This window comes from Phyllobates terribilis, unplaced genomic scaffold (genome assembly GCF_046119375.1).
Source record: "Phyllobates terribilis strain yellow unplaced genomic scaffold, ASM4611937v1 Scaffold_3__8_contigs__length_932513732, whole genome shotgun sequence".
Lineage (NCBI taxonomy): Eukaryota > Metazoa > Chordata > Amphibia > Anura > Dendrobatidae > Phyllobates > Phyllobates terribilis.
This window is the reverse complement of record NW_027362763.1, coordinates 473,250,583-473,277,128: the sequence shown is the minus strand read 5'-3', so window position 1 is coordinate 473,277,128 and position 26,546 is coordinate 473,250,583. Positions and strand designations below refer to the sequence as shown.

Genomic DNA, 26,546 nt, shown 5'->3' with positions numbered 1-26,546 from the left:
CATCAAACATTTTTAACCTGCAGATATGGGAGTTAATCTGCAGGTGAATAGTGTTCAAAAGCTGCCCGGCCACCTCACTAAAAGGCTGGCTACCTGGAGAAAATGAACTTTATTTCTCCATGTAACCTCCTGCTTTCAGTCATGGAGGTGCAGCCGGCACGATTTCAGTCACTGCTCAGTACATAGTGAGTGGCGACTGTAACCACCCCCAGCACTGACTGACAGCCGGCTCTGTACTGATGCACTGCTGAGCTGGCTGTCAGTCAATGCCGAGGCGTGGTTTCATCCGCTGCTCACTATGTACTGAGAGATGACACGCCGACTGTGCCTCCATGACTGAAAGTCAGAAGCTGCCGGGAAGAGTAAAGTTCATTGCAGCCCAGTAGGCGGGGTGTCAGTGCAGCAGACGGGCAGCTTTGCAACACTATTTACCTGCAGATTAACGCCATATCTCCAGGTTAATAGCATTTTGTGACATGACTGGTTCCCTGTAAGTGGCACAACTCCTTTTCATAAAAAAATACTCTCCATATAGTCACATCATCTTTGCTTTGCTGCTGAAATCATGCCTTGAAAAATAGAATACTCATTCATTTCATGATCTTTGATCCATTCAGCTGCTTTCATTATTTTATGATTTAAGAAGACAAGCTGTCATCATAGAATACAATGCTTACTAATCTGACTTCCTTCAATAATAGTCCAGATTGCCGCTTCGGATTACTGGTCACAAAGTCCTTAAATCTTTAATTTACTTATTCTAGGTACGCTCAGGAAACCTTAAATATCTGAAATATACTGTAACTACAGTTAGTAGGTTAACAAGAAGAGGGATGGATAAAAGTGAGAAAAGCATGACTGCAGGATGAGACTACACAAAGGAGGAAATATATTGCTGATGGGGGATTTTTTACTTCAGTTTTACTTTTGGCTGCATTGACGTTATTTCATGTTTGATAAATTTGGCACATCTTTAAATGTAACATTTTTATGTAGAGATCTTTCCCCAATTTTGTGCCACTCTTCCCTACTGGATTGAGAACTACACCTTGTAAAAAAATCACAAAAACGACTGTTGTGACTTTTTGATACACAAAAATGCGCCAAATTCTCTGCTCTTTCTGGGAGTTTTGGGTCCAGTGGGCGGTCCTATCAGTGACTGATAGCTGTCTCTATGTACTCTTATACAAGGAAAGCTGTCAGTCACTGATAGGACCGCCCACTGGACCCAAAACTCCCAGAAAGAGCAGAGGTATAAGTGCTGAAAATACAAGTTACACTGAATCTTTTCTCATAAATCTACATATCAATCTGATCAGCTCCACCTGCTCTATAACATGTAGATTGCACTGCATTTTATGGTGACAGGTTCCCTTTAATAAGAGGATAGACTACTGGATACAATCATATATGGATCATTCAAAAAATATTGTGTATTTTCCATGTGCCTGTTTACTAATACATATACATAATTTACATACATATTTTCATATTAATCAGTGCTGAACTGTCTCTTTGCAGTGAAGGGGATTGGTGGGAAGCTCGCTCACTTACGACTGGTGGGACTGGTTATATTCCAAGTAACTATGTGGCGCCTGTTGACTCCATTCAAGCTGAAGAGTATGTATTTATATTATATTTTTGTCTTAGATTGATCTTTCATAACATTTAACCTCTTTCAACAAAATAGGCAAAAAATTCTTGAGCTGTGATTGTCCGATCACTGGAATGACCACCAACATAAAGTCCAGGGCTCCAGTTTCGTGATCATGGGGGTTTCACCTATCAGCCCCCACTGATCACACATAAAGGTCCCTTTAATATATAGGACTTTAAACTTCCATGTTTGTTAAAGGGGTCATCCAAAAAAATTGTCCCCAGCCACCAATACACATAAAATAAGTAAAACAAAATGTATAATCATTTATTAGTAGCTGCTTTAGTGCTGGGTGCTAGTCTTCTATTTACCTGGCTGCAGCTGGCACTTCCCAAATACCACTTTCACTCTTGGCATTTTATATGGTACAACACTATTAACGCAATTGATTGGCTGAGGCGGTCACATTGGGTATATAAGACGTTACCGCTGCAGGCAAGTAAACAAAAGATCAGGAGTGGAACAGCTAGGATCGAATGGGTGAGTAGACATTTTTTTAACCCATGATATGTGTATTTTTAGCTTGGGGTAGATTTTTTTAATAATTTGGAAACCACATTTAAAACTCTTTTGACCTGGCCATTTTCTATTTCCGTTAGGGTGTTTTTTTTCATTATCTACACATTTTTGTTGACAAAATAATGCAGGAAAACATAATCGACCTTATTTTATGTCTCAGGCACCCATTAGGATTTTTGGGAAATTTTAAGTATTATGGCTTCATTATAAACAGAAGCAGTGAAGAGAGTGTGAATAAATTCATAGTCTTTCATATGTGTAAGATAATGAAGAATGTGTTGTCTTGTTAAAAATAATGCTAAGTAATACTAAACTCCTTCACTTTTGTCACTTTCTAGGTGGTACTTTGGCAAACTGGGTAGAAAAGATGCCGAGAGGCAATTGTTATCCTTTGGAAATCCAAGGGGTACCTACTTAATACGTGAAAGTGAAACCACCAAAGGTGAGTGTACATAAGAACTAACAGCCGAAATCTGCTTTGTGCGAGAATTGGATGTTTCGCCCCTAGCAGTTCGCCCCCAGCAATTCGCCCCCGGGTACATTTCGCCCCTGCACATTTCGTCCCCAGCATTTGGCCCCCAGGATGTTTTGCCCCCGGGGCGAACTGGGGGCGATATGTGCGGGGGCGAAATGATAGGGGCAAATTGTGCGGGGGCAAAATGTACCTGGGGGCGAACTGCTGGGGGCAAATTGCTGGGGGCGAACTGCTGGGGGCAAATTGCTGGGGGCGAACTGCTGGGTGCGAAACTTCCTATAACTGCTTTGTGCAGCCACTTTCATGGGCAGTCTCATAGAGAATGAATGGAGCGGAGCTGCGCTTTCTCCTCTCAGACCGTGCTCTTAAATCCCTGTTCTCGTGATTGGTGATGGTCCCAGCAGTCAGACCTCCTGAGGATAACTTATTCATTTGGTACAATTCCTTTATGTAAACTTCTTAAATCCACTCTCATTTTGAACATTCAAGGTGCGTGTGGAAGCTTTTTTTTTTCCAAATCATTTGGACTTGCACCAACCATAATGTTTTCTACCTTTACGGTAAAGCTTTACGTTTTAAAGGGGTTTTCTTATCTCAGATAATAATTTGTTAAGCCAAGGTCTTCAGGTCAACTGATATGCCCACCAGTGCACTTATGAACCTAATTTTTATATAAATAAAATACGAATTTCTGTAAAATATGGAGCCATATAGTGGCGAAATAGATTTCAATGGATGGTAAAAATTACTGTCAGATTCCTTTAAAGAAGCACTCCCATGAATATTTTCTTTCATTAAATGTATGGATACGTGTCTGTAATGTAGTGTGTATGTGTTACTATACTCACCTACCACCATTTTCTCCAGGATCCAGTGCCGCTCCTCTCCTCTTCTCAGTGACATCACTGCTTTTCAGTCTTTCTGGATCACTCTATGCAAACCCGGAAGTCTCTTTTACAATGTAAGTCTATGGAGCCCTGTTCTGTTGCCCCATAGGCTTATATTGTGAAAGCCACTTCCGGGTCAGGCAGAGCGCAGTCTCCAGAGCATTGATGTCGGTGAAAAGTGAAGCAGAGCTGCACTGGACACCGGAGAGAGCAGCAGTAGGTGAGTATATTAATACACTCACACTACACATCATAAACATATACACATGTAATGAAAATAAATCTTCATGGGAGGGCTTTGTTAATAAAAAGGGCCACTGTTGTAAGTGATCATGAGGGTCCAATCCTCCAGCAACCAGCTGATTTTGCAGAGAGAAGTGCCAGCTATGATTTTTTTGCTATTCTGATGAATGCATGTATATATAATATATAGGTAGCTCAAGGTTGCCAGATGGAAAGTTCTGATATTGGTCAGTTTGGAACAGTCAGATAAGGGCACCTTTTTAGCCCACCAACTTGCCAACACAAAAACTGTATGTGCAAAGCTACAAGTTATAACCAGGGCTGTGGAGTCGGTAAGCCAAACCTCTGACTCCTCAATTTCCATGCCACCGACTCCACGACTCCGACTCCCTCATACATGGCTCATGTTTAAGTGATACATTTACTGTAGCACAGATTCATCTCAGCTAAAAGTCAAGACCCTTAGATCAGGAATAGGACAGACATTTATAGGACATTTCATAACTTTCCCAAATTCTTATGAAAAAATATTCCCCACAAACTGCATTGAACTACTGTACCCAATTTATTATATATTTTATACCAACTCCATGACTCCGACTCCACAGCCCTTGTTACAACATTACTGTTTTTTGGAAGCAGAATATTTTTTTTATGTTTTTTTATAACATTTTATTTCTTTACCACCAAAGCAAAAAATTTGTAAAGTCAGGGTCGATAATTTGTATATGAAAGTGCCTAACGGTATTTATACTGTGAGAACTGATATTTACTATGACCCATTGATTACGAAATAATATTTTCCCCGTAAACATCATTTCAGGTGCCTATTCGTTGTCTATTCGTGACTGGGATGATATGAAAGGAGATCATGTCAAACACTATAAGATCCGGAAACTTGACAGTGGCGGCTATTACATAACAACAAGAGCCCAATTCGAAACCCTACAGCAGCTCGTTCATCATTATTCAGGTATGACTGCTCTCAATACTACAGTACTGTACATAAACTACGACTACTTATAGGTTGTAAGTCTTTTTACAGTCTTCTTTAGAACAGTAGGACAGCTTTATGCTCTAGTCCAATATTTATGGGGATTCCCATGGAACTGTTCTCAGCTTTCACCATGAAGCATATGACATTTCTGTCGGCTGGTGACTCATTCATTCAGCTAGTGATATGATCTGTTCCAGGGCAGTGGAAACTTAATATATATTTTATAGTTCTACCAGCATTTGTATAAGACCCTGGGTCATATCAGGATCCTTGAGTCCGCAATCCTCTAATGTGTTGAACCAGATGTTTCCAGGAGGCAGATATTTCATAATGCTAATCTGTTTTACTGTTCATTCTCAAAGCTTTAGAGCAGGAAATATGTTTCGCCATCTTTTGTATATTGCCAACTTTGTAAATGAAATGTCCCTCTGGTGTCACATTTATGTTACCTCTCATTGTTTTTTCACTCTCCCACCCCTCTTTTTCTTCTTGGCTTTTGCTCATGGTTTATCAGCTTATAGAATTATAGGACACACTTAAATAAAGCAAGGATCAGTATGTTAAATATGTAGTCTAAGGGTATGTTCACACTGAGTCTTTTTCTGACCTTATTTCTGTGGAAAACGCTGCAAAAAAAAAAAAACACTAAAAATGCGTAAAAAGAATGGAATAGAATGAATTTCTATGTAACAACGACTTGCTGTGCCTATGTTCAGGCTTTTGAGCTTCAGGCTTTCAAAAGACGTCAAGAGGTTAAAAGAACCAAAATGTCAATTCTTTAGGCATTTCTGCTACAAGTCAATAGGAAGGCTAAATTAAATATGATTTCCTTAAGACACCACATTGGGTTTTTTAGCGTTTTTTAGAATCATAAGTGGTGCTAATGAAAAATAGCTGGAGGGTCAATTTTCTACTGAGGCACAGGACTTTGTATAAAAGGAGACTGTTAGAGAGGCAGAGTCTCTCAAAAGCAAAGATGGTCAGAGGTTCACCAATCCAGGAACAACTATGTCTAAGAATTGTGGAACAGTTTAAAAAAAATGTTCCTGAATATAAAATTGCAAAGACTGCCTGTGATAGCACATTGCAGATAGATGGTAAAGTCATGGGAGACAGGAATATGAGTTTAACATTATTGAGGGACTTAGTTTTAGATTGTTTGCAGAATAAAGAGCCCAGGGTAAGGTAGTAGACAGAGATGAGGGAGATCTAAGGAGGTAAAGTGCTGTGGAAAGATTTCTGGGTGAGTGTGATAAGTCTAAAATGTATTTTAAAGTGCTTATACAACCAGTGCAGACACTGACACAGGGTGGAGGGATCGGTATAGTGGTTAGACAATAGGTGATCCTGGATCGTGGACACTGGCACAGGGTGGAGGGATCGGTATAGTGGTTAGACAATAGGTGATCCTGGATTGTGGACACTGGCACAGGGTGGAGGGATCGGTGTAGTGGTTAGACAATAGGTGATCCTGGATCCTGGACACTGGCACAGGGTGGAAAGATCGATATAGTGGTTAGACAATAGGTGATCCTGGACACTGGCACAGGGTGGAGGGATCGGTATAGTGGTTAGACAATAGGTGATCCTGGATCCTGGACACTGGCACAGGGTGGAAGGATCGATATAGTGGTTAGACAATAGATGATCCTGGTTCCTGGACACTGGCACAGGCTGGAGGGATCGGTATAGTGGTTAGACAATAGGTGATCCTGGATCCTGGACACTGGCACAGGGTGGAGGGATCGGTATAGTGGTTAGACAATAGGTGATCGTGGACACTGGCACAGGGTGGAGGGATCGGTATAGTGGTTAGACAATAGGTGATCCTGGATCCTGGACACTGGCACAGGGTGGAGGGATCGGTATAGTGGTTAGACAATAGGTGATCCTGGATCCTGGACACTGGCACAGGGTGGAGGGATCGGTATAGTGGTTAGACAATAGGTGATCCTGGATCCTGGACACTTGCACAGGGTGGAGGGATCGGTATAGTGGTTAGACAATAGGTGATCCTGGATCCTGGACACTGGCACAGGGTGGAGGGATCGGTATAGTGGTTAGACAATAGGTGATCCTGGCTACTGTATTCAAAGAGTGGAGAGGGGAGAGTTTTTGTACATGATCACATTCTTGATCATAAACCAAGGGTTCACATCTTGTATATTAAAATTTCACAAATCATCAATCTCATCCCATCCTACTGAGAATTATACAAGTATGAGTATCAATTAATTATAATGTTAAAAAAAACTCAAATCTTCCAGGCTCTCTCTGAAATTAAGTCGCACATTTTGATGCCAGAGACAATACATATTTTACACGGAAATTGCTGCCAAGTGTAGATTCAAGGCATTTGGGAACTAATGTACCAGTCACTAAATTCTAAGAATTCCATTGCTGGTTGGTTTGTATGTTATCCATAGCAAACATAATGCAGGAAAGTATCACTTTTAAGCTACATTCACACATTCAGTATTTTGTCAGTATTTACATCAGTATTTATAAGCCAAAACCAGGAGTGGAACAATCAGAGGAAAAGTATAATAGAAACACGTCACCTCTTCTGTATTTATCAGCAACTTCTGGTTTTAGCTTACAAATACTGAGGTAAAAAACTCACCAAATACTGAACGTGTGAACATGGCCTTATATGGATCCTAAGATGTAGATCTTGTATATTTGCCCGTTTGCTTTCGGCAGTCATCTTATGTCATATGTTTCTTTCTTGAGATATCACGTCTTGCTTCAGTTCTGTGTGTCATGTTGTTTCTTTCCTCTGCCTTCTTCTTGTTTCACGCCTCTCAGAGAGAGCAGCTGGTCTGTGTTGCCGCTTGGTAGTACCCTGCCATAAAGGAATGCCAAGGCTTACTGACCTGTCTGTCAAAACCAAAGATGTCTGGGAAATCCCAAGAGAATCCCTCCAGCTGATCAAGAGGCTGGGCAATGGGCAGTTTGGGGAAGTATGGATGGGTACGCAGTCAAAATCTTTACTTCAAGTCACTCGCTCCTGTGTGGAGCAACAAAAGGAAAGATGGAAAGTGAAGCAAAAGGGGAAAATATTAAAGTGCAGTTTTGCTAAGTCTATATTGCCTTTCGTGTTAAATTGGTATACAGCACCTTCCATCTTTCTTACTGCATGCTCTAGGTTTAATTGTTTTCATTAATTTCCTTTTCTGTAGAAAAAGCTGATGGTTTGTGTTATAATTTAACATTGATTGCACCGAATTATGTCCCACAAACTGTTGGATTGGCTAAGGATGCATGGGAAGTGTCACGGAGCACAATACTTCTGCAGCAGAAGCTCGGTCAGGGCTGTTTCGCTGAAGTGTGGTATGGTAAGGTGCACCAATTGCTTTATTTAGGAGATAGTACCTTTCAAGCAAAAAAAAAAACTAAGAAATAATTGGTACCTCTACAAGGTTCTCGTAACATGCTCAAACACATTAAAGGGGTTTGCCCACAAAAAAAAGTTCATTTTAATCACTAGATTTTGGAATATTAATCAGTTCCACAATTGGATGTGTTTAAATAAAATGTTCCTGTGCTGAGATAATCCTATAAATGTGCCCCTGCTGTGTACAGTGTAATGGCTGTCCTCCCCTGTCCAGGAGCTGTGGTATGATCAGATCGTGTTCCTGCACGGTCAGACACAGCCATTACACAGTACACAGCAGGGGCACATGTATAAGATTATCTCGGCACAGGAACATTATTTTTAAACACATCCAATTGTGGAACGTATTATTATTCCAAGATCCAATGATTAAAATGAAGTTTTGTTTGTGGGAAAACCCCTTTAAATAGCTGTCAGTTGAACTGTTAAATCTCCTTACTTGCCTACAAACCTGTACGTTTGGCTTAGTCTAGAATACATGTTTATTTTGAGGGTGATTAAGAATAAGCCAGACAGACCCCTCATCGTAGAATCTAGCATACCAGATCCTTCTTTGCTCCTACTCATCTTGGGAGAGCTGACTGTTCCCTATACAAATTAGATCATTGGTAGATTTTGTCCAATGTGAATGGGCACCGTTATATTAATGTAAATATACAGATTTTTACAAAATGAAGAAAAGGTAAATAAACGTTAATAGCTACCAGCGAATCCTCATTTAAACGCAATGATGTAGCTCAGGAGTCAGATTTTCAGGGAGAATGCATATACATATTTACAGTACAGACCAAAAGTTTGGACACACCTTCTCATTTAAAGATTTTTCTGTATTTTCATGACTATGAAAATTGTACATTCACACTGAAGGCATCAAAACTATGAATTAACACATGTGGAATTATATACTTTACAAAAAAGTGTGAAACAACTGAAAATATGTCTTATATTCTAGGTTCTTCAAAGTAGCCACCTTTTGCTTTGGTGACTGCTTTGCACACTCTTGGCATTCTCTTGATGAGCTTCAAGAGGTAGTCCCCGGAAATGGTCTTCCAACAATCTTGAAGGAGTTCCCAGAGATGCTTAGCACTTGTTGGCCCTTTTGCCTTCACTCTGCGGTCCAGCTCACCCCAAACCATCTCGATTGGGTTCAGGTCTGGTGACTGTGGAGGCCAGGTCATCTGGCGTAGCACCCCATCACTCTCCTTCTTGGTCAAATAGCCCTTACACAGCCTGGAGGTGTGTTTGGGGTCATTGTCCTGTTGAAAAATAAATGATGGTCCAACTAAACGCAAACCGGATGGAATAGCATGCCGCTGCAAGATGCTGTGGTAGCCATGCTGGTTCAGTATGCCTTCAATTTTGAATAAATCCCCAACAGTGTCACGAGCAAAGAACCCCCACACCATCACACCTCCTCCTCCATGCTTCACGGTGGGAACCAGGCATGTAGAGTACATCCGTTCACCTTTTCTGCGTCGCACAAAGACACGGTGGTTGGAACCAAAGATCTCAAATTTGGACTCATCAGACCAAAGCACAGATTTCCACTGGTCTATTGTCCATTCCTTGTGTTCTTTAGCCCGAACAAGTCTCTTCTGCTTGTTGCCTGTCCTTAGCAGTGGTTTCCTAGCAGCTATTTTACCATGAGGGCCTGCTGCACAAAGTCTCCTCTTAACAGTTGTTGAAGAGATGTGTCTGCTGCTAGAACTCTGTGTGGCATTGACCTGGTCTCTAATCTGAGCTGCTGTTAACCTGCGATTTCTGAGGCTGGTGACTCGGATAAACTTATCCTCAGAAGCAGAGGTGACTCTTGGTCTTCCTTTCCTGGGGCCGTCCTCATGTGAGCCAGTTTCTTTGTAGCGCTTGATGGTTTTTGCAACTGCACTTGGGGACACTTTCAAAGTTTGCCCAATTTTTCGGACTGACCTTCATTTCTTAAAGTAATGATGGCCACTCGTTTTTCTTTACTTAGCTGCTTTTTTCTTGCCATAATACAAATTCTAACAGTCTATTCGGTAGGACTATCAGTTGTGTATCCACCTAACTTCTGCACAACACAACTGATGGTCCCAACTCCATTTATAAAAGGCAAGAAATCCCACTTATTAAATCTGACAGGGCACACCTGTGAAGTGAAAACCATTTCCGGTGACTACCTCTTGAAGCTCATCAAGAGAATGCCAAGAGTGTGCAAAGCAGTCATCAAAGCAAAAGGTGGCTACTTTGAAGAACCTAGAATATAAGACATATTTTCAGTTCTTTCACACTTTTTTGTTAAGTATATCATTCCACATGTGTTAATTCATAGTTTTGATGCCTTCAGTGTGAATGTACAATTTTCAAAGTCATGAAAATACAGAAAAATCTTTAAATGAGATGGTGTGTCCAAACTTTTGGTCTGTACTGTACATGTTAACAAAAATGTGGATTTCTTTGGAATAAAACATTGGATCAGGGTTTAGGAGGATTGGTTATTCTGACAGATTCCCTTTAATCCTAATTAATAATGTTATGACTGCAAAAACACATCATTCACACTGGTAGCGTACAAACCAGGAGGACAAATAGCTGAACCTGACAGATCCCTGTTCAGACTAAAGTAGCAATTCCCTAAAGAATAAAGGAATCACGCACGAAACCACTGCAACCAACATAAACTACAGTCAAGTGAAGGAATCCAACAAAGACTATCACCAGCAGGAAACACCAGCAGGGGAAGGAATATAAAGCTGCACCGGAAAGGTGATAGGGCAGACAAACTGTAAATGAAAAACACCTGTTACGCAAAACCGACAGAAAGAAAGATAACAGAACTAAAACACCCAAAGAAAAGGCGTATATGCTGTGGCTCAGCGGAAAGAGACGCAGCCCACAGAACACAATCAAGGGTTCGAATCCAGTCACATGACAAATATAAGACACAAGATACTTAGTAAAATAGACAAAACATAATTGTAAGTCCATGCAGGACTGAAGCTATATATGAAGTTTACATTTTGCAATGTAATTAGGTTTTAAATTTATTCATAAGATTTTAGATTTACTAAAATATAAGTAGGAAGACATACTAGAAAATACATGGGAAGCAGACTTTATTGGCCACTTTAACCTAAATAACTAAAGTGAGAATATAAATAAATATCTTTAAAGGGGTTGTCTCAACCTATGAACAAGGCGAAAAAGATCCCTCTCGGAGCAGGTGGTACCCCAGCAACGAGCAAGTTATCACCTTCTAGTGAATAGATGACAACTTGCAGAAACTCGTTTAAAGGCGCACAGATGCAAGGATTGGGTGCCAAATCAAAAAGTTCATTTAACCATGAAATCGGCTTATATCAAAATTGATAAATATGTCAACCTATGAAAACCATTTCCAGTTTACATGCACTTATATATAATGTGGAGCAACTTCTTACTAATTCTGGATTGATCAGAAGTTGCTTTACATCTAATACACAAAAATGCAAGAATTTTATGAAACAATCTGGCTGTGGGATTTTGGAAAGCATCTGAGTACAGGCAACACTTCAACGTTAGGTGACTATTTAAAAAGAGTAGGAACATTGACTGGTTGTCCCACAATCACAACTTATCATCTACCTTCAGGATAGGTGATAAGTTGCTGGAGATCCCCAGATCATAAGAATTGGGGTCTCAAAACCTCGGTTTGAATGAAGTGGTGGCTGAGCATATGCACTGCTGGTCCATTTAAAGTCTAAGGAACTGATGGAGATAGGCGAGCACAGTACTCAGCTCTGTCAGTTCCATTGACTTTGACTAGAGTGGGAGTGTACATGCTCGACTTCTTTTTCATTCAAATGGCAGACCACATTTGTTTAATCAGGGGGTGGAGAGGTTTCCTGCAATAAGGCCCCGCAGTTATCAACATTGTTCCTAACATATTACCTAACCTGTGTATAGGTAATAAGTTGTGATCATGGGAGAACCACTTTATGTTAATTACACTTCTTGATATAGATTTCTGACAAGAGTAAATAAAGTATTTCTTACAGCTCGGTATTATTATTATTATTTATTTTTAAAGCACCATTGATTCAGTGGTGCTGTACATGAGAAACTGTGCAACATTACAAGTATTGTGCTCTTGTGCATGAGTTGTCCATATAACAGAATGACTGCGAATAGTCGTTTCGACCTTAATCACTTTAGCTTCATCCCAAGTCTTTAGATAAATATTCCATGTTTTTAAGGTTGGATTCACACACAGCAGATTTGGTGCAGAAACTATCCCATTCATCTAAATTGAATTTGCAGAAATTCATGTGCTCGTCATCACAACAAACGTATTCACATGATCGATTCGCAGACATTTCTGCACCAGCGTATGCCTCATGTGAATTTACCCTAATACTAACAATTAATGCTTTGAGAATTTGCGTGTATGTAATTGCATGCATGTAGGCTGTTGTAGCAGTATGTGGTCATACTGTATTCGTAGTGCAGAAAAGGTTTCAAGAAGTTGTCCACTACTTTATATGAACCCCCCAATGTATCCCCCTGGGGCCCAGAAGTGTTTTTCTAAATACCTTGCGGTACATTTTCTGCCTCTGAGCGTCGCTATCGCTGGCTGCTCAGAGGCATCACGTGACCCGTCACTGATGTCACGTCAAGTGAGGCGTGACATCAGTGACGTGCTCCCCGCGGTGAATGCTGGGCTGTGGGCGGGGTTACCCTGTGCGTCACACCCAGTGAATGTGGAGAGCGAGAGCGCGCGGTGGATGCCGGGTGTGACTTGCAGGGTAACCTCGCCCACAGCCCAGCATCCACCTTGGAACGCAGAAGTGAGTACCCCCCTGCAGCCGGGGGTCACGTGATGCCTGTGAGTGGCCAGCGATAGCGCCCCTCACAGACAGAAAAGGCACCACAAGGTATTTAGAGAAACACTTATGGGCCCTGGGCGAATACATTGGGGGATCATATAAAGTAGTGGACAACCCCTTTAAGTATGCTGCTTTACCATTACCATCTGGACGTAGACATAATAGCAACATGAAGATTCTGGAGCATTTTTCAATTGTACTTAATAAGCTGTAGTGCCCCACCTCTTTAGTTTAGATCTCTTGCTGCTCTGGTTTCCCCCATAGACATACTTGAAGAAATGTTGCCTGTGACTTCCTTTATTGATCTATTGGAAACTTTTGTATACAGACATGATCTCATCATACTAGATGAACATTTGGAAAAAGTTGGGAGATGCAACATTTCATTTATGCATTTATGCCAGCGTGCCCTTTAAAGAGGTTGTCCACTACTTTATCATTGATGACCTATCCTTAGGTCATCAATGTCTGATCAGTCAGGGTCCAACAACCGGAAATGCTCAATTGCGGAGCTGCTTCATCTTCTGGTAGTCGCCACAGCCGGGTACTGCACATCCACCGCCTACTGATTTGAATAGGAGGCAGATGTGCAGTACCCGTGGCTACTATCAGAATAATGAGCAGCTCAGCAATTGAGCATGTCTGGCCAACACCGAGGACAGCTGATCTGCGGGGGTGCCGGGTGTCAGTCCCTGACCGATCAGACATTGATGACCTATTGATTGTAAAGTAGTGGACAACCTCTTTGTAGCTTGAGAGCAGAGCAGTTTGGGATATGTGCAATGTTCCCTCTAAAGCCAACACAATTCAAAGTGATCCAAAACATCAGACAATAAATAAAAAGACTGATGATAGGGTTAATGTCAGAAACCTTGGGGATCTGGAACAGGAGGAGTTAATAGCTATATCCCTTACTACCAAAAGGGGGTTAATATGAGGAGAAAGGCCTGATGACACTTACCCTAAATTAAAAAACCCTAGTTATAATTGCCAGCATCTTTTGTTGTCTATTGCTGAGAATGGGAAAATTACTGTTTTAATGGGGCTTATTTATACCAAGGAAACAATGCAAAAAAGGTCTCCTTTTTGGCTTTTTTTGGTGGTGGTCTTTTGCTACAGATGTCAGAAAACCCATTTTATCCCAATTATTCATGAGTCCAATTTTCATAGCACATCTGATACGTGTTACTGTGCAAGCGATTTAATGAGGAATATGTCAAGTAGTTCTTGGTGAGGACATCACCTTCTATTGAAAGACAATGAGTCCAGATGCTAATGTTAGAGCTCTATGCATGTATATCGGTGTACATTAATAGGTCTATATCAGTGTTCCCCAACTCCAGACCTCAAGGCCCACCATCAGGTCATGTTTCCAGGATTTCCTTAGTATTGCACAGGTGATGGAATTATTGCCTGTGCAAGTGATGTAATTATCACCTGAGCAATACTAAGGAAATCCTGAAAACATGACCTGATGGTGGGCCTTGAGGACCGGAGTTGGGGGAACACTGTCACAAGTTTTTCTGTCTGACAGATTTGATCCTCCAGTCATTTCTTGCATATTACTGCATGCAGGTACATGGAATGGAAATACCAAGGTGGCAATAAAGACTCTGAAGCCAGGTACCATGTCTCCGGAGTCTTTCCTAGAAGAGGCTCAGATCATGAAGAAGCTGAAACATGATAAATTGGTGCAGCTCTATGCAGTCGTGTCAGAGGAACCTATCTACATTGTAACTGAGTATATGAGCAAAGGTCAGGACTTCTGAAATGTCTCTATGTTCCTGTATGTCACTCAATAGTAACGTGTACATATCACACACAAATGTAAGGGGGGCTTAAAAACACCTAAGAACCCAGGAAAACTGCGGTAAATCCTATATTTTTTTCTGGGGGGGGGGGGTTCTGTCATTTGCTAAAAACAAAAAATAAATGAAAAAAAGCAGTAAACTGCCCTGCGCTGAACCTAGCATCATGGTTAGGTTTGACAATAAGAAATAGTGTTGTTCCTATGGCTTTCCAGCTACCAACCCTATCATCTAGACATGATAAACTGTGACTTCTGTCTTCTGGGGAAGGATTCAGCCCTTTCCCAAACTGAGACATGTACAAGAGCCAACCTTAAGCAACTACTGCATTCCTAGCGAGATGATAAAACCTGTAACACTCATTATTTAGGGTGCTGTAGACTGTAGTTCAAAGAGCACTTAGCATAGTTTTCCTTCTCTAAGACACATTTATCCAGCCAAAATGTGTAATAGGATATTCAAGCTTCCATAAGATACTCTATCTCAGATACTTTACATACAAATTTTTTTTTAGGGGGTCGAGTGCTTAATTTACAGACTTTTGAAGTATAATGCCCCTGCATCTTAATAAATGTGGCTCATCTTTTACCTATCCATGCGCCAGAAAAGCTAATCTACACTTCCTATTTACACCATAATTTTGCTCAATTTTTAGTGTAAGTAAAATTTAATCTGGCAGTCTGACAGAGGTCCCTTCCATCTTAAACACCTTTCATTTTCCTTGTCACTTAGCTGGGAATGTGTAAATTGTCAAAAGTCGCACATTTTTTAGCACAATTTGTGACTTTTTGTGAAGACGTACAGTATATCTGATAGTAAATCATTGTGGCTTTCTTCAAAGATGTAATAATACATAATTCCAGGTGTTTTTTCCATAACTCCCTATTCCCTGAAAATCTAAAATATAATCTTTGATAAATCCTGGATTTAGTATACAGGTGGCATATATTTAAAGGGGTTATCCGTGACTTAGGTTTTTTTCCTATTGGGCTAAGCACCTACAGGCAGGTATTTGCCAATTACTTGCTTGTTCTGACCTGTTGTGATCTGTTCCAGTTCCTGGACCTCTCCTTCTTCCGATGACCTCAACAGTGCAGCTTCTTCTCTTCCACTCTGCTCTGTGGACAAGGTATCTCTGCTGATGCCATGCTGATCGACAGGCGGCTCTCCACTGCCTAACTATGGGGAGCGGGCTTTCAATCAACATGAGAACGTCAGTAACTCCCTGTGGACCGATCAGAGAAGAGAAGGGGCTGCTCTGTTGTCTTGAAGTCAGAAGAAGGAGGAGTGTCACCGTCTGAGTCCGGAGAGATCTCTGCAGGGCAGAACAGGCAACTACCTGCTGGTAAGTACTTAGCCCCATAAGAAAAAAAACACTTTAAGTACCATATGAATATTTAGGTAAAAAGGAAAAACCTCCCTAAACAATACTTTCCATTATTACTATGGTCAACTCCTTACAATGTGTAATGTATTTGTATCCCTGCTCACTGCTGTTACTAGGCCTCCATTAATCCAATAATACCTTTCTCATGCAGGAAGTCTGCTAGAGTTTCTCAAAGATGGGGAAGGACGAGCCCTGAAATTGCCAAACTTAGTTGATATGGCTGCCCAGGTAAACCTTTCCTTCTTCATACATGCTGTGTTAATGCAATCAATAATATAACATTTATTGATCCAATTTCTTGGTTTGGTAGGTTGCTGCTGGGATGGCATATATTGAACGCATGAATTACATACACAGAGACTTACGGTCTGCAAATATTTTGGTTGGAAATGGTCTCATTTGCAAAATTGCAGATTTCGGCCTTGCTCGATTAATTGAAGACAATGAATACACAGCGAGGCAAGGTAAGAGGAATAGAAAATGAAGAGAACAGATCAGCATGGACCGCATGGGTAAAGTACATATTTGCTCTGAAGCTAGCCACACACAGGCTAATTCTGTCTGCTAGAATCTGTAACTGGATTATTTCACACATTGGCCCCATACCTGGGCTTGTGCCTGAGATGAGAAGCCAGATCATTTTTAATTTAATTTGCCACAGTACAATGAACACGAAGTATCTTCTTAGCACATTTCCTGTTGTGCCTGATAATTTCCTTGACTCACAGGGAATCATTCGATGATATGAGAATATAGATTTTGCAGCTACTATAATGGTTAATTAAAATGTGATATTAAAGAGGTACCAGACCTAGCCCATATGTTATCTAACATTGCAGTATGAACATAAACTATCTGCAGAGCCATTTGATTCTGAAGAAAGGCTGTCTATAGTCTTCTTCAATGGGATTACTGAGCAGAAGTCTTGAAACCAGTCGGTGCCACCATCTACTGTATTACTGACTAACACATTTCACACCTATCTCGGCAGTTTTGAAAAGTAGTAGTACAATATCGTGCTATTGATTGGTGTACATGTCTGCCAGCTAGGAAATGTGCTTAAGGCCTTATTCACATGTATCTGTCCGTTTTTTCTCCATGTATTGGCTTGTTTTTCCACTGTCTTTTGGTCAATAAAATCACTGTTTTACACTGTTTTAGCATCAGGAGATTATCCCTAGAGGACTACAACCCCTGGCAAAAATTATGGAATCACCGGGCTCGGAGGATGTTCATTCAGTTGTTTAATCTTGTTGAAAAAAGCAGATCACAGACATGGCACAAATCTAAAGTCATTTCAAATGGCAACTTTAGGGCTTTAAGAAACACTAAAAGAAATCAAGATTAAAAATGTGGTACTCAGTAAGGGTAATTTTTTTCAGACCAAGCAGAGGGAAAAAATTATGGAATCACTCAATTCTGAGGAAAAAATTATGGAATCATGAAAAACAAACACACAAGAACACTCCAATACATCAGTAGTATTTTGTTGCACCACCTCTGGCTTTAATAACAGCTTGCAGTCTCTGAGGTATGGACTTAATGAGTGACAAACAGTACTCTTCATCAATCTGGCTCCAACTTTCTCTGATTGCTGTTGCCAGATCAGCTTTGCAGGTTGGAGCCTTGTCATGGACCATTTTCTTCAACTTCCACCAAAGATTTTCAATTGGATATGATATCCGGACTATTTGCAGGCCATGACATTGACCTTATGTGTCTTCTTTCAAGGAATGTTTTCACAGTTTTTGCTCTATGGCAGGATGCATTATCATCTTGAAAAATGATGTCATCATCCCCAAACATCCTTTCAATTCATGGGATAAGAAAACTGTCCAAAATATCAATGTAAACTTGGGAATTTATTGAAGATGTAATGACAGCCATCTCCCCAGTGCCTTTACCTGACATGCAGCCCCATATCATCAATGACTGGAAATTTGCATGTTCTCTTCATGCAGTCATCTTTATAAACCTCATTGGAACGGCACCAAATAAAAGTTCCAGCATCATCACCTTGCCCAATGCAGATTCGCGATTCATCACTGAATATGACTTTCATCCAGTCATCCACAGTCCACGATTGCTTTTCCTTAGCCCATTGTAACCTTCTTTTTTTTCTGTTTAAGTGTTAATGATGTCTTATGTTTAGCTTTTCTGTATGTAAATCCCATTTCCTTTAGGCGGTTTCTTACAGTTCGGTCACAGACATTGACTCCAGTTTCCTCCCATTCGTTCCTCATTTGTTTTGTTCTGCATTTTCTGTTTTGGAGACATATTGCTTTAAGTTTCCGGTCTTGACGCTTTGATGTCTTCCTTGGTCTACCAGTATGTTTGCCTTTAACAACCTTCCCATGTTGTTTGTATTTGGTCCAGATTTTAGACACAGCTGACTGAACAACCAACATCTTTTGCAACATTGCGTGATGATTTACCTTCTTTTAAGAGATTGATAATCCTCTCCTTTGTTTCAATTGACATCTCTCGTATTGGAGCCATAATTCATGTCAGTCCACTTGGTGCAACAGCTCTCCAAGGTGTGATCACTCCTTTTTAGATGCAGACTAACGAGCAGATCTAATTTGATGCAGGTGTTAGTTTTGGAAATTAAAATTTACAGGGTGATTCCATAATTTTTTCCTCAGAATTGAGTGATTCCATAATTTTTTCCCTCTCCTTGGTCTGAAAAAAAGTACCCTTACTGAGTACCACATTTTTAATCTTGATTTCTTTTAGTGTTTCTTAAAGCCCTAAAGTTGCCATTTGAATTGAGTTTAGTTTTGTGCCATGTCTGTGATCTGCTTTTTTTCAACAACATTAAACAACTGAATGAACATCCTCCGATCCCGGTGATTCCTTAATTTTTGCCAGGGGTTGTAGTTGTTTTGTGCCATGTAGTCCTCTTGCTCTGTGTAGCCACGTCCCCACTACTGATTGGCTGCTTTCTGATCAGTGTACACAGACAGCTGTCACTCACTTTTGTGGGCGGGGTTATACAGAGCTCAGCATTCAAAGAACTGATAAATCTTCTGCAGGTAAAACAGTGACTTTATCTAAACTGCACCAAGAAGACCAGTAAGTGATACATCACTGGAATCAGGGTCTCTGCTCCTACATTATGCTGTTCTCAGATGGGGTACCGAAATCTTGGTGACACATTCCCTTTAATTTGATAGGGTGAGTTTGGTCCACAAATCACACCAGACTAGAACAAGTCCCCTCCTTTTATGTGACCATTGGTGCCCAAAATAGAACAGACCTGTGCAATAGACAGCACATGCACGGCAATTCTGACGTGTAAAAATATATTCAGCCGTGTACACCTTTCAGAAGATTACACTGTCAGTGAATAAATCATAGAAACCTACTGTGTGGCTATTTGAAGGTTTAATTCACCAAATATCCACCATCTAAAATAATAATGCCATGAGTGCTCCTTTATGGGCCATGTTCACAAGCTCAGTATTTGGTAAGTATTTTACATCTGTATTTTTCACCCACTCCTGGTTGACTTAGAAAAACTGAAGTGGTGACGTATTTCTATTATACTTTTCCTCTTATTGTTCCACTCCTGGTTTTAACTTACATATACGGAGGTAAAATACTGACCAAATACTGATAGTGTGAAAGTAATAACGTCCTGAGTGCTTTCTTATAAATTAATAATCACGTGAGTCCCCCTTATAAAAAAAGGGTTGCCTGAGTGCCCCTCTTTAAACTAATATTGCTTTCTTGGTTCCCTCTTAAAAAATAATAAATGACCCATATTCACCTGTATAAAGTAGAAATGGCCCCTTTTAAAGTAATGCCTCTTTAGTGCCTGCTTAAAGAGTAATAATGCTCCTTGAGTGCCCCTTTATAAATAGTAATGAGTGCCCATTATCAGGTAGTATTGCCCTGCCTGAACCCCCTTTATAAAGTAATAATGCCCCAAGTGACCCCTTAAATAATAATGATCCCACTCTAACAATTGATAATGTTCCATGTTCCCCAAAAAAGTATTAATTCCTCCAGAATGCTCTTTAACAATTAATAATACATCACCTGTCTCTGTAATTATTCATGCCCTCAGAGTGTCCCCCAAAAAAGTAATATATGTCTGCCCCTGCCATCCTGTAGGCTGCAGACCTGAAGCAACCTGTGGCCTACAAGACAGAGCGTGGTAGAGCAGAGGACCTATTGTTCAGTTCTCTACCAGGTGTTTAACTGTGTACTCGTCCGATGAACACCAGCATTTAAGCTGCGTCAGCAGCAAGCCAAGGCTTGGGGGCTCCTACAATAAGTGATCTAACTGACTGGTCTTTTATAGAAACATGGGAAGACTTGTAACTGATGGCAATGGCGCTGTTGTACTTCCAGTATCATAATATCATCCTCTATATCATGGCTTAATGCATAAAGGAATCAAGAGCTACCTGGATCATTTGTAGCATTAGGCTGTGTGCCCACGATGCGTTTTTTAAGCGTTTTTGCAGAGGCAATTCCGCTGCAGAAACACTTAAAAAACGCTTGGGAGTAGGTCTGCCATGTTCCCCAATGATAATCTGCATGTGCTGTGCACATGCTGCGGAAATTTCCGCTGCGGATTATCATTGCGGAAAAAAACGTAGCACTACCAATTATTTTGCGGAAGCGCTGTGTTTTCGCCGCCATTGACTTTCATTGGAACGCATGGATTCCGCATCACTACATGTGTACATGCGGATTCCAAACGTTTCAATGTGCGGATGGTACCCGGGTGTGGAGGACAGGAGACTCTCCTCCGGACCCGGGTGCCATAGTACCTGTAAAAAAAGAATAAAATAAAAAATAAATATTATACTTACCTTCTGATGGCCCCCGGTGTGCTTGTCTTCGCTTCCTGGCAGATCACGGTGGACTGAAGGACCTGCGCTGACGTCATTTAGTCATGTGACGGCAGGTCCTTCAGTGTAGTGTACCGCGAGCTGCCGGCAAGCCAGGACGAAGCGAAGCAAGAATGCGGGGGCCATCGGAAGGTAAGTATAGATTTATTTTTTTATTTTTTGACATTCTTTGGGGTCACACTATATAAATCCATGCCGGTTGCTTGGATTTATATAGTGTGACCAAGTTGTCAACCACTTTCCTCGTGATGCTAAAATCGCTTGGAAAGCGCTTGACAACCCGCATGCAGAAATGCATGCAAAAACACTTGACAAACGCTTCTATCTGGCGGGAAAAACGCATGTAAAATCCAAATGCGTTTTTTCTGTCAGGGAAATGCAGAAACTCTCAGGAAAAAATCCGGAGCATTTCTGCATCGTGGGCACATAGCCTTACGCCTTTCGCTGCGGAAATTCCGCTTGAAAAACGCATAGTGTACACGCAGTCTTACTCTTAAAGGTAGTGATCAAGATATATAAAAGAGCTTTGAAGTAGACTGAAGCTGGCAGGTCAGACTCCTTAAAGAGATGACGATGTGATGAAATGCATGGAGAAGTATATCTAGAGCTGTACAAGTGTCCTCCCGCTGCGCTCTCTCGTCCATCAGACATGATACCTCTGATTCCACGTCAAGTAACACGGCTGTGAGCAGTCTTTCTTGAAGGCTCCTTGTCTCCTTTTTATGAGCTGGTAGAGTGCATCAGAGGAATCAGACATGGCTGTTCTATTACCGCCTACATTAATATTATTTTTGCTTATTTTAAAACAGCAGAGCACATCACCGTTGGCCGTACTTCATCATGATTATTGCCGTATGTGGTCATTATCTCAGACACGTCCTGTCTGACACTCAGGTCCCCACCTTCTGCCACTGACAGATGGTGTTTGCTTCTCTTCTGAGCACTCTAGCGTTATTATCCTGCATTATCATTGACAGGGCGCTGTTTACGTTGAAACGTGATGATTATTTAAGAGTCATTAATATTTTATATGGCTGAGCCCAGACTAACAAGTAGGAGATATGATGGATTTAAGCTGTGGAATGGAGAATTATACAATGAACTGTGCATCCCACAGTTGTACAGTTGTTATTATCTCGCCATATGGCCAAGTTTTCTCCATCTTACTGAAGTCAAACCATCTGTTTGTAGCATCCTGTAGTGCATGTAGGCATCACAAGATGGTAAATGTCTTACTGAAATACAATATATGATCCATGTGTATTTTATTTTTACAATATCGTAAGCCTTGGCTGCATGGCTCCTGCTTTGCAAGTGATTTTTCTTGCATTTGGCTGCTAGAAATTGTATTACAAGAATGAAGCTTCCATTTCTATATTCCGATTTATGTCGATTTAAAATTTTCTTTAGGATTTTTCATAAATAATATTTATATAGCTGTAATGCTGCTATTTGTGTCTTTCGCACAATATTGTGATTAAATATTTAACACATTTATAAGTTATTGGTTTCAATAGAAGGTTAAGTGTATTGTTTATTTGATGGATTGTTTTATAACGAGCCATGAATAAGTCATAGTGGTGCTTTACAATACATAAGTAATACATCAGCCTTAAGACATATATTGTGCATGACAGCTGGTTAGTGATTTAAAGCCACTTTATAGTATTTCTATAGTTGTCTGGTTTTGGTCCATGTAGTCACATAGGATACTATGTATAATACAGGAACGTGGTTTCTTTTTGCAGGTGCAAAGTTCCCCATAAAATGGACAGCCCCTGAAGCAGCGCTGTATGGAAGGTTCACAATCAAGTCAGATGTGTGGTCGTTTGGTATTTTACTGACAGAACTGGTAACTAAAGGAAGAGTTCCCTATCCTGGTGAGTGTGCCATTTTGTCATCTCCCTACCGAGCTGAGACCAATAACACAATTTTGCAAATTGTGAATTTCATTATAAATAAATAGAAATATATATATATAAATATATACATACGTACATTTGTAATGAAAGGGTTTGTCTGACACTGACATCTGTGTTTGGAAAACCCTAATTTCGATTGGCTTAAACACTCCTCATTTCTCCCTGCCCCCGTAGATTTTCCTTAGTTTACCCCCGCTTCTTACTTTTCTCCCAATACTCACCATCATGCACCAGTCTTTTTATATCTGGATCTTCCTTTATCTGATGTTTTTATTCCATAACCTGCATTTCCCATGCTGTGCAGCACTGATTTCTCAGCTTGTGACTGATTCACTCTGTCATCCTGCCTCTTCCTTTCTCAGTCCTCCTCTTCCTCCCAGCCGTGCTTCCTCCTACCTGCTCTTTCTGCTGCCTGTTGTAAAGACATCAGTGGTAACATCCCATATACAGGGCAAATCATGAGACAAGACTGAATTCTCTGTAGGGGATACCATGGAAAGTAGTTAGATTGCAGGTGGCAGCGGTCACATGCAGCGGGACTTGCAACAGACATACTGAAAAAATTAATCTAAGCAAAAATGCTAATGAAAGCAACGCAATTAAAAATCCATTTCTTTCTTCTTTTAAAGAGAACCTGTAATGCGATTCATGCTGCCCAAACAACGGGCAGCATGAATCAAAGCCTGGCTGCACAGTTGCAACTAGATGTATATCCCTCTGAAACACTGCAGCGTTTCAGAGAAAATTTAGTTAGAAGATCTGTCCGGGGACCATAACCAGAGAGGAAAGTAGTTTAGCTCCTCCCCGCCCCACATCAGGTGATTGACAGGTCTCTCACCAAGTATACACATAAGAGGGATCTGTCAATCATCTGGAGTATAGCTGGGAGAATTCAGACAGACTAGTCTTGTCTCTGTCTACGTTGCTCCGGCCAGATCATCAAACATCGGAGCATTTCAGAGAAGAATATATCTATTTGCAATTGAGCAGCTCAGTCATTTGGGCAACATGAATCAGCTGATAGGTTCTCATTAACTAGTAAATGTCTCTAGGTGATTTATGAAAAGTGATGGACAACCCCTATAAATCTATTAAATAGAAAACCACCATTTTACCATTTAAAACTCAATCTACTAAGAAGTTACATTTGATTTTCAGCACGACACAATTGAAGTTGAAAATACCATTATATTATGATGTTTGAAAAAACCCCGAAATATATACGTAGAAATATCTTGTTGTGAAATCTATTTATTTCCTCACTGTCGTCACCAGGTATGAATAACCGAGAGGTTTTGGAACAAGTGGAGCGTGGCTACAGGATGCCATGTCCACAGGACTGTCCCAATTCTCTGCACGAGCTCATGCTTAACTGCTGGAAAAAAGATCCAGAGGAGCGCCCAACTTTTGAATATCTACAAGGTTTTCTGGAAGACTACTTCACTGCCACTGAGCCCCAGTACCAACCCGGAGACAACCTGTAAAGTTCTGCTAGCTCCAAGCCATTGCCAGGTTCAAGTCCCAGAATTTGCTTCCAGTTTAATGACTGCCTTTGACAAGGAGCTCTTTCTTCCAGTGTGGATTGCACGTAGGCGTGAAAGCTCAGAACTTCAAGAAAACTTTTTTTTTCCATGGCCACTTATAATAATCTGAATGTTCTCTTTCAAAAACAATAAAATAATGGGGGAAAGGAAGAAAAACATAATACTTCTCAAGCAAAGACTTTGATGATGCATTGTATTGATGTTATGTAAACTGCAAAACCTCTGTTCATTGTAAATATTAACTCTGTGCCAATTCCCAATGTTAGAGATTTTTTTTTTCTAAAAGCAGAATCCATGCATTTTTAACCCGTTTCCATATGAGTCGACATAAGTATTACTTTACAAAAGTGCCCACATACACTTTGATGAGGTTTTTATTTAATATATAGATGCATTTGTTTTGCTTTTTGTACATGTACCTATAAATAATGCGAGCTGTACATACATACCACCATGCAGTACATTTTGTACATACATGCATCCATACACCCCAAGAGAAAAGTGTGGGGGACGAGGTCCAGTCTGGATCTGCATCATAATAATGCCAATTAAGAAGAACTAATGAAGGCTGGAGTGATTCCACAATGACACAATTTTAGCATTCACTTATATTGCACCTTGTTTTGAAGGCTGACATTGACCCAGGTTAAAGTATGGGATGAATAAGCTGATACTGTGTTGAAATACTGTAAGGTTTAAGTGACACCCTCATATCTGACAGCGGCCAATTAATAGTGGCACAACCATGCCACAGTGATGCCAGTTAAATTACTAATACCTGTATTGTCTATATTTTACATTCATCTGATTGCTATCATTGTGGCTTCTTGAAAATTCATCTTTGTCACAATAGCCGCCTACTAGTTTTATTTTTGATAACCTTTCAACCTCTCTCTATTTTTCCCTTGCAATCTTTGCCAATCTTAAGACCACCCTGGAGTACATTAGCCGGTTGTTCATCTTTTTCTATGTATTATTTACCAATGTAAATGCGTCTTTTCAAAGCTGATAATGAAACTTATTTCTACTTGTCTTGAGATGTTCTCCATTGGAATTACTATGCACTATACATTTCATGGGGAATGCACAAAACCAGTGTTTCTTTGTATCATTCTTAGATTCATTCTGTTTTATGAGCAATTGTCCTTCCCATTTTGGTTTTTACATAATGTTATCAATTTAAAGTCTTAACTAATTTCCTATTATCATTTCTTTACATTTTTTTCATGGAAAACTGTTTAACTTTATTAATTTAGTAATTAAATATGAACATTTTACATCATTATTTTGTTATTATTCCTCTGCCCAGAAGGGGATTAATAAAAATCTTGAAGAATGTCCCACCATAATAAGGTAAAATCAGAATCGTAATACGAGGTAGGGCAATAAAACACATCTTACTTTGTTGGCTTGTTTCTTATCTTCTTGGGATTATTAAAATAAGGTTTGTTTTAATTTGTTTATTGTGCTAAAGTTTGTGGCGAAGCTTAGCTTTATATAAGACACTGGCAATGTTTTGCAGCAGTGACCTAGGGCGAGAAATAGAGTTGTTTGAGACCATAGCAAGAGGTAGAAAAAGGTACAAAAGATAAAATATTTAGATCAATAGTTTCCTCACCATGAAAGAAAAAAGTGTTAATTAAGAATTAAAAACTTTCTTTGCTGTGGATTCAAGAACAATCTGCACACTTTTGGCGTACACAAATAAAACCTTACATTGAAATAAAAATTATAATCTACCCCACACCCATATGTTATTTTAAAGTAAGCACTTCGAACATTGTGAAAATCAGGACCGGCGCACAAACGGGGGGGCCCTCTTGCTGTTGGCAGGGGTGTAACTACCGCGGTCGCAGCAAATACTTGAGCTGGATGTGCGTCCTCATGTATTGCAGTGCACAGACCCATCAGAGGCCAGCAGCTAACGTCGGCATGCACGTGACCGGGCGCATGGCAGTGACTTCATGCGCTCCCGCCGCTTGCACGCTGAAATCAGCTGTCGGC

General features: G+C 40.4%; 1 protein-coding gene across 4 annotated transcripts in view; it reads left to right on the top strand.

The window, feature by feature from the left end:
• FYN (FYN proto-oncogene, Src family tyrosine kinase) overlaps positions 1 to 25,824 on the top strand; it is a 204,077-nt gene extending 178,253 nt beyond the window's left edge. For 3 of the 4 annotated variants that reach the window (XM_073675868.1, XM_073675867.1, XM_073675866.1), the window contains 9 exons: positions 1,522 to 1,620; positions 2,515 to 2,618; positions 4,605 to 4,754; positions 7,587 to 7,751; positions 14,592 to 14,771; positions 16,363 to 16,439; positions 16,522 to 16,675; positions 22,825 to 22,956; positions 24,274 to 25,824. In XM_073675868.1, coding sequence (XP_073531969.1) covers positions 1,522 to 1,620; positions 2,515 to 2,618; positions 4,605 to 4,754; positions 7,587 to 7,751; positions 14,592 to 14,771; positions 16,363 to 16,439; positions 16,522 to 16,675; positions 22,825 to 22,956; positions 24,274 to 24,482 — 1,270 coding nt within the window. In that variant the 3' untranslated portion in view covers positions 24,483 to 25,824. Of the gene's footprint in view, positions 1 to 1,521; positions 1,621 to 2,514; positions 2,619 to 4,604; positions 4,755 to 7,586; positions 7,752 to 7,960; positions 8,117 to 14,591; positions 14,772 to 16,362; positions 16,440 to 16,521; positions 16,676 to 22,824; positions 22,957 to 24,273 lie in introns of all 4 variants that reach the window. The other variant, XM_073675869.1, reaches the window with a different exon arrangement.
• Positions 25,825 to 26,546: the final 722 nt, after the last annotated feature.